The 12,707-nt window shown below is 33.4% G+C and overlaps 1 protein-coding gene across 1 annotated transcript in view; it reads left to right on the plus strand.

Moving 5' to 3' along the window:
* LOC129221061 (cadherin-87A-like) overlaps positions 1–12,707 on the plus strand; it is a 92,651-nt gene that overhangs the window by 56,845 nt on the left and 23,099 nt on the right. Inside the window, exons 28-31 of the mRNA XM_054855499.1 lie at positions 2,002–2,219; positions 4,169–4,366; positions 4,567–4,680; positions 5,331–5,451. Of these exons, the coding sequence (XP_054711474.1) occupies positions 2,002–2,219; positions 4,169–4,366; positions 4,567–4,680; positions 5,331–5,451 (651 nt within the window). The remainder of the gene's footprint in view (positions 1–2,001; positions 2,220–4,168; positions 4,367–4,566; positions 4,681–5,330; positions 5,452–12,707) is intronic.

Consider the following 12,707-nt stretch of genomic DNA (forward strand, 5'->3'; position numbering starts at 1 on the left):
ATCCATTTTTCAACCCCAGACAACACCTACCCCTCTGAAGGTGTTAAAAGTTCAACGTGAGTTGGCATGCATCTGTGTATGTGTGTTTATTCATGAGTTTGAACCTCCGAAACGGGTGAACCGATTTTAGCTTTTTTTTTCTTTGAATAATAACTTGATAAAGAGTATTTTCAGCTGGTTTTGCTTAAACTACGTCGCAAAGGTCATGTGGCATTCAAAAACTTCAAAAATCATACCGAATTTTGATGATCGACTATTTTGGATGGTTATTGAGCACAGACATTGTCGATTCGTAACACTGAACATAACAGGTTCAGCGTCACAAATACCCCTGGCTAAGAATATTTTCGATCAAGTTGCCCTTTAAACGATAACAATATGCCACACGGATAAGCTTCACAAGCACCATACGACCAAACTTTAGGTTGGGTGAAAAAGGCTAAGAACAGTTCAATCAAGTCACCTTTCAAAAAAATAAATAAAATTGAAATCGTCTCAGCCGATTCCAGTACATAGTTTTCGATTCGTTACATTGAACATAACGGGCCTTATGCATCAGCTTCACCGGCCTCATACGGTCAGAGGGCCATGGGTTGATGAAATTAGCTTTCAAACAACAGCAACGGGCCACATGGAACTGCTTTGCCAGCCCCACATGAAAGCGCAGTGTAGGTTGAGCTAAACCGGCTAAGAACAATCTCCATCAAGTTATCATTCAAAGAGAAACCTAAAATCGTTCCTTACGTTTAGGAGTTTCAATGCCACATGCACAAATACAAGTCCCACATGAAAGCGCAGTAGGTTGAGCTAAACCGGCTATAGAACAATCTCCATCAAGTTATCATTCAAAGAAAAACATAAAATCGTTCCTTACGTTTAGGAGTTTCAATGCCACATTCACAAATACAAACTCCACATGAAAGCGCAGTAGGTTGAGCTAAATCAGCTAAGAACAATCTCCATCAAGTTATCATTCAAAGAAAAACCTAAAATCGTTCCTTACGTTTAGGAGTTTCAATGCCACATGCAGAAACACATGCTAACTCACGTTAAACTTGTAACACCCATTTTTTGCGCGGAAGAGGGGTTGTCGGGGGTTGGAAGCGATTTTTTTCAAACGGAACATTTCAAACGGTTATTAACATTTTTATAAAGTACTTTTGTGCTGAAAATGAGCATGAAAACATTTAGTTATAGTTATACTTCCATAAGAGAACCAGCAATGAGATATTTTTATGTATGCGTAGGTTTCAAATTTCTTTAAAACATGCAACAGCATGTAATTTCCATGCAAATGTTGTATTGTTTTGAATCTGAGCAGTTTAAAAGTTTTACTGTATTCATATATCTTCAGAAAATACTTTTACATTGATGCCCCCTTTTTTGGATTTTATTATTATTTTTTAAGACATGGTTCTGATTTTTTCGATGCAGAATTATAATATTGACGACCTAATATATGAAGGCATATACTGAGTTGCAATGGCATCGTTTTCTGATAATGAAAAATATTTTTTCTCAAGTTCTCCTGCAGTTTTGTGAATACAGCAGAAAACTGATTATCCAAAATCCAAATAACCGAACTTCCCAGTTATCCGAATATAATGTAACTCTCAGTTTTATGACTGAGCGTATGAAATCTAAAACGTTCCTCCACTGTTTAAGATAATAAAGCCGTGGGAAAAGGGGGGAAATCAAGGCTAGAGAACTCAAATAGCCTAATCCTAACCTGGTTAAGTGAAGGAAAACAGCACGCACACAATGTTTCGAAAATATACCTATTCACAACTAAAGTTGATTGAAACGCAAATATTTTATTAATCTGATGTATGGTCGGCTCTGACAGGTTTGGATTATCGGTGCTCTATTGAATATAATTTTGTCTGAATCAAAATTATTCTACTTTTCTGTTTACAATATTAAAAAATTGTCGTACTAACAAATGTATTAGTTAGAGTTAGACTTTTGTGAAATACATTTATTTTCATGCTTTTTGTATAGAAGTCTTTGGCATTAACGAAGAATCAGGTGTGATCTATCCTACAAGAGAACTACCAGAAAATATTAAAAGCTTTAAACTGAAAGTAAGAGCTATGAATCCTGGAGATGAATCAAACGTTGATGAAGCTATTATACACGTGAAAATCGTAGAAATCAACCAAGAAAAACCAAAATTTATTATTCCTGCAACCCAAAATGCTACTGTAGAGATACCAGAGGTAAAATTTTTAACTCAAAGAATTTCTTCAAGTACAATCCAATGTTTCTTTTTCATGCTTTAAAGCTATATGTGTTTCTAAGTATGTAGTGTGAGTTTCTAGCATTGAGAGAAAAATCAAGAGCATTTTAGTTCTTGACTGTATTTTTAGAAATACTCTCTTGATTTATTGATAAGATAGAATTTATATTATTTGAACTCAGTGTTTAATCATTAAAGGAATAAAATTTTTGTGAGCGTTGCTTTTTTCTGAAAGCTGAAATTTTTAAAAGGCTCCTTGTCTTTGCTTTTCGCCGATTTATTTATATTTTAGTTGTAGAACGTGTATTAAAATTATTTTGGGTTAGCAGTGTGTTAAGTTATGCAAAAATAATCCTGAATGCTCCATTTGTTACAGAAAAACGCTCTTACTCTGTTATAGAAAAACATTTTTTTCACAACTGTGAGCAGAGCAGTATAGTTGAATAAACCAAAAGTTCTAGCATTATATTTGAAGAATCAGTTAAATTTGTAATACTTTGTGTTACACTTTGCTGCCAAATATCATCGAGAAGTCAAATAGCAGCATGCTTTTTATTTTCAGCAACAGAAGTGCAATACTGCCCTGCTAAGCACAAATGTGGTATCTGCAGTAGAGCTCAAAATAAGAAATTGATGATTAAAGTTTTACAACTCGTTTCTTTGATTTATGACTTAATTAAATGCTCAACTTGCGGTAGTTGTATCGTAAATAGTTTATCTAAAAACCGTAGGAGAGTATTTTTGTAAAAATCTTAATTTAAAATTAATAAATGTAGTTACGACAAATTTTCTTTTCAAAACCTTTTCATATACTAAGCTATTTTCACCGTAAGTGACAATTACAAGGCATTTTTAGGGGTATCTGCACAGATACGACAAAAGTAGCTTAGAAAAACGTGCTCAATGTATCATTAAATAACACTGAAAACATCTACTTTCTTTAAACTTAGCTATTTCGCTTTATTTTGTTAATACAAATCTAACAGAATCTACCTTCTGAAAGATACCATTTTCAAAATTCCAGACAGTTAAAACTGTAATCCATAACAATTTTCTGTTTTTTATATTCAAAGAATGTGTTTTTTTTAAAAATAATGTTTCATTTTCTAGATTCATTTTTACCGAGCATGAAGATAATTTTGAAAATAGTACTGGCAGTAGAATGAAATGCGTTATTTTTTTTTCTGCATGAAAGAATTAGATATGAATATTTTACATGCATTTCATTTTTAGAATTTGCATCTTAAATAAACATTTAAACAGAAAAAGCTGAATATTTACTTTAACATTTATGCAAAGTTGTATTAGTTTTTATTATCAACCTGTATCAACTATTCAATGGTAAACTAATTTTAATATTCTGTGTTACAATAAGCTGCTACATTGTTAAAGATGCTGCTTTATTAAGGTATAAAACTCGTATGTACAAATTACTAAGGAAAAAAGTGGTATCTGCGCAGATACCACTTTAAAGGCTTAGTATTTGTCACTTACGTTCAAATTGCCTTAGCAAACTCTGCAAACTGTGCAGTTACGGCTTTTTTCTTAAAGCTTTTTTTAATATTTCACGTTCTCAAATCGGCAAAAAACTTGACATTTAGGTAAATTAAATTACTAACGACCACCTGGTGACAATAACTCAATTTTGATAAAATTTGCAGATACCACATCTGTGCTTAGCACGGCAGAATAAGCTTTACTATATCTGATCATGGCAAGTGTGTGTCTTAAGGTTAACTCTGAACCAATAGAATGTTAACATAGTAGTAGTTGTAGTAATTATCTCTCTCCAGTTGGAGCAAACTTAATCTGGCAGCATTGTGAAAGCTACGTAGATCCAAATCACAGTATTACGACGCAGCTAGGTTAGGTTTGCCACAACCATGGTGATTTTCAAATTACTTTTCCTGATTTTGAAAACTCTTACAGAATCAAAGCGTTCCTGATTTTTTGGTCCTCATTGTATCCGCCGAAGATAAAGACCGTGGTGAAAATGGTAGGGTTTCCTATTTCTTGAAAGTAGGAGACGCAAACGTCGAAGAAACAGAACATTTCAAAATTAATACGGTAACCGGAGAGATTCGAACGAAATCGATCTTGGATAGAGAGGAGAATTCACGATACCAGGTAAGAAATGAGAAAAAAAAATACTTTTAATTAATTTATGTCATTCATTCCAAAAAATTTTTAATTTAAAAAATTGAAATTTTTGGTAAGAGTTTTTAAAAAACTTACTAAAATTTTAAATTGTAAACATTTTGCTTTTATTTTTCACAACAATTTCTTTATTTATTCATTTATATATTTTCAATTCTCTAAATTTATAGCTAGTCTTAGCTGCCAGAGATAATGGTTCTCCAATAGCATTTGAAACTCTTCGATTCCTGACTGTAATTTTATTGGACATTGATGATAATAATCCAGAATTTCCAAGAATTCAGGTACTTTACTTTTTAAAACTTATTTTGCAAGAACGTAAATTTATTTAAATTATGGATAGGGACTTTACAATAGTTTCATGATGTAATACAGTGTTTTGTAAATTTGATAATAAACAAACAGTAATAATCAACACTAATCCCCAAATTATTGTGTTTTTATTCTGTACAGACGACAAATCTGTACGTCTTCAACCTAGAAGAAAAATCTACGGATAGGGACTTAACAATAGTTTCATGTCATGATGTAATAGTGTTTTGTAAATTTGATAATAAACAAACAGTAATAATAACACTAATCCCCAAATTATTGTGTTTTTATTCTATACAGACGACAAATCTGAACGTCTTCACTCTAGAAGAAAATCTACGGATAGGGACTTTACATTAGTTTCATGTCACGATATAATACAATGTTTTGTAAATTTGATAATAAACAAACAGTAATAATCAACACTAATTCACAAATTATTGTGTTTTAATTCCATACAGACGACAAATCCGTACGTCTTCACCCTAGAAGAAAATCTACGGATAGGGATTTGACATTAGTTTTATGTCACGATATAATACAGTGTTTTGTAAATTTGATAATAAACAAACAGTAATAATCAACACTAATCCACAAATTATTGTATTTTAATTTTATACAGACGACAAATCCGTACGTCTTCACCCTAGAAGAAAATCTACCACCGAATTTCCCTGTTGGTCAAGTTCGAGCTCAAGACAGAGACATTGGAGAAAATGCCCTAGTATACTACTACATCGTCGGTAAGTTTAAAACTAAATATTGTTTGCAGAAGGATTTCATATGTCAACAACTTTGAAATATAATGTTTTAAGAATCAAAATAACAAACAAGTGAACTGGAATACCCGAACATACCCGATTGTTTCTAACCTAAACAGCTCTTTGAAATGTGTATAGAGGTTGAAAATTTAAGGGAAAAGTGCCTTGAAGTATTTGTTTGCCATATAATAAAGAGCATTTATCATTTATACAAACAATAAGTAAACTTCGTTGCTTAGGTTTTAGCAGTTTGCTATACAAGGGGTCCAAAACATTCTTGACAACGTTCTTAAAAATTCATAGAAATGCAACAAATTCTGGTATGAATGTGCGGTTTGCACAATAATACTTTACAGGTTCAAAAAAATTTTATGATATCGAAAAGAACGAGCTGCTGTGTGCATCACATGACTTCCTTTAATCCAATTTAATGTCATTTTCTCATTATTGGCAGTTTTAATGTGATTCAATAGTTCACCCTCTAATTATCACCAACAGTGGACAAACTAAAACCAGATTTTAAATTTTTTTTAAAAAACCGCCAAATTTGTCGCCAAGTAGGCAACAAAACTTGGCGACCAAAAGACTGGCGATATATCGCTAAGTGTCCGCCAAATTATAACACAACTTGAGTTTACATCGAAATTAACAATAATTTTCCCCTAAAATGGGGCAAAAGACCCCTTTTGGCGCATCCGAATGCAACCAAAAAGGGAGGTGCATAACTAGACCCCACTAGGAGCTACGTACCAAATTTCATTTTTCTAGGACATTCCGTTCTTGAGTTATGCGACATGCCTACGCACATACGCACATACATACATGGCAAAAAAAAAAAAATGTGCATCACATGACTTCCTTTTACTCCAATTGAATGTCATTTTCTCATTATTGGCAGTTTTAATGTGATTCAATAGTTTACTCTCTAAATATCGACAACAGTGGCTAAATTAAAACCAGATTAAAAAAAAATAATAAATAAATAAAAATAAAAGAAAAAATTGCCAAATTTGTTGCCAAGTTGGCGACAAAACTTGGCGACCAAAAGACTGGCGATCTATTGCCAAGTGTCTGCCAAATTATAACACCATTTGAGTTTACATAGAAAGTAACAATGATTTCCCCCCAAAAGAGGGCAAAAGAACCCATTTGGAGCATGCAACCAAAAAGAGAGGTGCACAACTAGACCCCACTAGGAGTCTGCGTACCAAATTTCAACTTTCTAGGGTATTCCGTTCTTGAGTTATGCGACACACATACATACGTACATACAGACGTCACGAGAAAACTCGTTGTAATCAACTCGGGGATCGTCAAAATAAATATTTCGGGTGTCTGTACGTTCCTAGGCATATATATCCACGTGTGGTCGAGTCGAAAAAAAAAAAAAAAAAAAACTCAACGTTCATTCGTGGGTGAGGAAAATTGAAATTAAGGTCGATTTTTGAGTGAAAATTTTTTCGCGAATACAATACTTCCTTTTTTGTAAAAGGAAGTAAAAACTGTTGTTTTTACAGTATAATACTGGCAGCTGACATTCAGGGCCCGATCGAGCCAAACTGGTGCCCAGGTCCCTAGTAGAAGTTGGTGCCCCCCCCCCCCCATGAGAAAGTCCACACAATTTTAAAGTCAATGTTTCATACTAAAAACCTAATATACTAGAAACTAAATTTTAAAAGAACATTACTGCATTTAAAAGGAAACCTGGGATTTGAATACCAAACACTTGATAGTCACCATACTAATCACAGTTAAAATTAATTGCCTTACCTTAGTGCGAAAAAGAGTTTAAAAACAATTTAAAACTGCCAAAAAAGAATTCTTACTAATTCTGACATCAAGCTTTAAAAAGGCTTCGTTCTGGCTTTAACAGAGTCAAATGTGTCGATCAAATAATCGAAATCTAAGTTTGATGTCACAGAATTTTCAATGGTTAATAAGGAAAACGCCTGTAAATTATCCTGTGAAACTTAGCTTCTCAAATGATTTTTGATTCTTTTCAAAAATGAAAAGGAACGTTGAACAGCTGCTGATAGGCAAGGTAAGAAGCTGCAGGGCTGCATCCACATTCGGAAATATATGTGTAATGTTTAATGATCTTATCCTTTTTAAACATTCTCCAGGAGAAGGGTTACCTTTTGCAAAAATTTGAAAGTGTTAATTCTTCTGGAAAATGTTCATCTATGTCATCCGAGTAATTATTTTGAAATTCCAGAGCTAAGGGACAACTACTTCTTTACGCGAAATTTTTTAACTTTATGAGTTTTAGAGCCGATTTTTAAAAAATTGAGCCCCCTCTCCCTTAAAGTTGAAAAAACGTAAAATGAGCTTAAAAAAAAGGAAGTAAGTGAATTTAGGTTAGGCTATTTTGGTGGCCCTAAATTTGTGGTGCCCAGGTCCGAGGACCCGCCGGACCGTGCTTTAATCAGGCCCTGCTGACATTCCAAAGAAAAACTGAAATTTACAATTCTAAACTGTAAAACCTGCAGTAATATACTATCTTATAACTGACTTTAACTGTGAAATTTACAGCGATAAACTGTAAAATTAGCAGTAATATACTGTCTTTTAACGGAATTGCCCTGTAAAACTTACAGTATCAAACTGTAAAATTAACAGTAATACACTGTTTTAGGAATGACTTTTCCTGTAAATTTAACAGAGGTAATATGTAAAATTAACAGTAATATACTGTTTTTTAACGGAATTGCCATGCAAAATTAACAGCATAAAACTGTAAAGATAGCAATAATATATAAATCAGCTGCACTGCGGCATAAAAGTAGCAGTAGTATACGGTTTTATAAATGATTTGAACAGTTATATTAACAGTAGTAAACCATAAATTAAACAGTTATCAATTTTTATGCAAAAGGTTTTTCCCCCTATCGTTGTCTCTTTTCGCAGCCGAAATCACTGCTTTTACAGCTGAAGAACAATGTAGAAAAGTAAAGCAATTGATTATGTATGTAGAAATCAGCCTACATACAAAATCTGTTCCTTTTCTAAAGTTTTTCAACAACAAAAATAATGCTTTAGGCTATGAAACGTGACAAGTAAGGAAATGTAAAAGCCTTTTACATAAAAATAATTAACTGCTGCTAAATATATGTTTTATTGATATTAATTTCATTTTACACAAAATAAATCAATGCCATCTTTATATTTTATAAACACCTGTTAAAGGGAAAAAAAAGTAGCGCTTTTTCATTTTTACAAAGATTTTTTACAAATAGAAGGAAATTGCAAAATATGGTCTGAAGCTTTATTTTAAGAACAATTATAGCCTTTTTATAAAACAAAACTTTTTATCCATGAATGTAGTAAAAATGAGAAGGTTTATTATATATAACTGAAAATACTGCATCGTACCTTCACTAAAAGTACTTTTTTCACTTCCAGCATTATTGTGTTGCTAAAATGTGCAGCATAACGTGGGAAATTTCTTTCTAAAATTTTCCGGCAGTGGAACGCAATTCGTAAACGTTTCTTTCTCAGATCACCTGAATTTCTTGAGCCATTGCGTTTTGCCAATCTTCACTTTCTGGCGTTCTCAAACTTAGTTTCAAATTCGAAGGAATTACATATTCGGAAATGTTAGCTTCTAGCTTACATGAATCATCCCCCCTATCTTTATTAAAATCTGATACTTTTCTTGAATCATCATCACAAGTGAAATCAAAACATTTTGGGTCATATTCAATGTCATTTTCAGAGCAATAAACCTCGGCTTCGCGATTCGGACTTTGGAACCGTCGTGTCAATAGAATAATACATATGACTGCATTCTCTACTTTGCCTTGGTATTTCTTTAACCCATTTAATTCTCAACATGCTATTTTATGATTTTCTGGATATTCTTCTTCTACTTCAGATTTACTCAGTAGTGAAATAAGACTGTGTCCCTCTGTTTCCTATTCCTGGGTTATTTTTCCCGCCCAGAATTTATTTTCATCGAATTTAACATTCAGGATTTCTGTCACTTCGCGATTTTTGGGTCCCAAATTCTATAACCTTTCGTATGAAACGCATATCCTATCATGAATCCCTGTTCAGCTCTCATATCCAATTTGTTTATTTTCTGTTTAGAAGTCCAATATACGAAATACAGCCAAAAAACACTGGAGTGTTTAATAGATGGTTTTCTTCTCCCAAATAACTCAAAAAAGGTTTTGGTTTTTCCTTTTAAAACCGCTAATTCCATTCATTAATGTTGAGTTATAGTGTTCTATGACGCTACTTTTTTAACTGGAGGATTTGTTGTTTTTTGATTCTTACGCTTTGGTCGCTAAGATAAATTTCAAACCGGGAGTTCAGAAATTCCTTTCCGTTATCGGATCTTTCCCGAAAATCTCTTTGTTCTCTTTTGAAGCCGGACAAAGTATTCAAAAACCACACTTTTCTTCTTTAAGAAATAAACCGAAGACTTTCTTGAAAAATCGTCTGTTATTGTGAAAATAATCCCACCCCCTTAAAGAACTCAACTGCTAAGGAACCCATCGCATTTGAATGCAAAATATCTTACCCGGCTTCGGCTTGAATCTCCGTTACAGTTTTAAACGAAATTCTCCAATTTTTCCATTTTACACGGATAAAAATCTGACATATTTTTACTTTTTTATATGCAGTGAAAGACAGTGAAATACAGAATCACATTTTTCAGTATTTATAATATAGTTTTTGTCTTCATCATAAACACGTTGATGCCGAACTTTAAGACTCAAAGGGTTCTAAAAGTTAAAATGTAAGGATACAAGAGTTTCAAATTCTACTGTAATTCTCGAGAATCTACTTTTTTAAATGAGCATGTCCTTCAACGCGAATAAAATATGACAAATAATGCATAATAATGTAAATATTTTACTTTAAATTAAAAAGCTTTAATTTTTACAAGAACGCAACACTGGCAGATCAGAAATGAAAAGCTGAAATTTTTAAAATATAGCCAGACACGGCCTGAACTTAAATATGTTGAGAAGGCGTATAATCTCAATTTTTCGAATGGAACTTACATATTTGCCGATTAATAAAATACTGGTGCATGCACACATTAAGTACGCACAATTAAGTACAATATCTAATGAAATTTGGACATTCGAGAATTCAAAATTTGCAGCATTACAATCATGTCCCCAAATTTGCTGAATCGCCGTACAAAAATTTCCCAATATGGCAATTTTGGGGAGGTTATAGAGACTTCCCGTGACCTCCCATCGAGTGCCTTTGAATATAGTTTCTAAAATTATTTTTATGTTCACAAGTTGAAATGGTACTAGTGCATTTTTCCTGAAGTAAAACTTTAATTTCCTGCTGACGTGAATGTAAAACTTTTAAAACACAAGGGTTTCGTGTTTGTATCTTAAGATGCTTATTTTTTTATTCGTTTTTTTTTTTTGTGCTCCATTGATGATTTTTTTAATTATTTTTATTTTAGTTTTAATCGATAAGTATGAAAGCTGGCTCCTGATTTCAGAGAATTTTGAGTCGTTCAGACATCAGAATATTGTGTTTCCACAGTGTCAAATTCTTCAACAAAAAATATCAGTAAACTTGATACTGCTTGCATGTCTCTCGGTCACGTTGTTATTTTATTTATTTACATTTTATTCATCGAATTATGTACAGGATATAAAAATTACTGGACGCTATAACGTAACATTTTTCAATAAAATGGTTAAATGCAAAATGTTAAAGAATTTAAAACTGAACATAAGAAAGGAAAAAAAAAAAAAAAAACAGAAGAAAGAAGTCAATAGCGATATGCTAAACATTTACTAGAGAACATAAAAATTTGAATTTTAAGTACTGACATCGTATATAACACGAAATATAATCGTAAACAAAGTCTAATGTTCTAATAACTTTAAATACGATCAAGAAGGAATTTATTTATTTTTTTAAAAAAATTTGAGTTTCAGAAAATGTTTAAAAACTGTCATATGTGCAGTAATATATTCAGAATTACAACTACTCGGATTTTTGCTGTAAAGCAATCGCTACAACTTAGCAACTAAAAGAAATTGCAAAGTCAACATCGACGAATATTGGGATACGAATTGCGATTTCAAAATAAACACTGTTATTTTATATACATTCTCGATGATAAAGAAAACTACATTTTGAGGAAAAGGGAATGAGTGATATAACTAGCACTTACCTTTAACTTGGATTGCACCTGAACAGTCCTACCTCAGAACACCCGAATTATCAAAAAACATGCCGATAGCTTGAATTCCTATTCCTATTCAGAGTCACAACTGACTTCAACTGTATTTATGTCGAGGACTGCATACTAAGTGCCTTGCCTCCATTATTTTATATACCGATAGATGACAGCACCATCACCGGATCGAACAGTTAATGAGAATTTAGAACTAGTCCAAGAGCTAATAGCTACCTGGTGCTAGCACCCCCAGAGGTATCGTTTCACTTGGAGGACATTGAGACCACGAGCATATTTAACGTCGCCCACTCCCCTTTAATGACGACGGTGGGTCTTCGACCAGCGAGGATCGAACCCGAAACCCTCCGGCCCCGAGTCCAGTGCCTTACCGATCAGGCTACCACGTCCCCGCTTGAATTCATTAGTTTCTTTTCCAGTATGAAAGAAACACTTTTGCGCATCGTTTTACGCAATCTAAAACATTTTTACAGTTTTTCTCTGTTATTTAGCAGAGCAGTATTAAACTGTAGGAAAAATTAGTATATTACTATAAAAACAATTTTTGCAGTGTACGTTCATACAGACGTCACGAGAAAATTCGTTGTAATTAACTCGGGAATCGATTTCGATTTCGATTCCGAGTCACAACTGAGTACAACTGTATTTATGTCGAGGACTGCATACTAAGTGCCTTGCCTCCATCATTTTTTTATACCGATAGATGGCAGCATCATCACCGGATCGAACAGTTAATGAGAATTTTGAACTAGTCCAGGAGCTAATAGCTACCTGGTGCTAGCTCCCCCAGAGGTATCGTTTCACTTGGAGGACATTGAGACCACGAGCATATTTAACGTCGCCCAGTCCCCTTTAATGACGACGGTGGGTCTTCGACCATCGAGGTTCGAACTCAGGACCCTCCGGCCCCGAATCCGACACTCTACCGATCGGGCTACCACGGCCCGTCATTATGAATATTTCGCGTGTCTATACGTTCTTAGGCACTTATCTACGTGTGGTCGAGTCGAAAAAAAAAAAAAAAAAAAACTCAACATTCATTCAGGGGTGAGCAAAG

Source organism: Uloborus diversus, chromosome 4 (genome assembly GCF_026930045.1).
Source record: "Uloborus diversus isolate 005 chromosome 4, Udiv.v.3.1, whole genome shotgun sequence".
Classification (NCBI taxonomy): Eukaryota; Metazoa; Arthropoda; class Arachnida; order Araneae; family Uloboridae; genus Uloborus; species Uloborus diversus.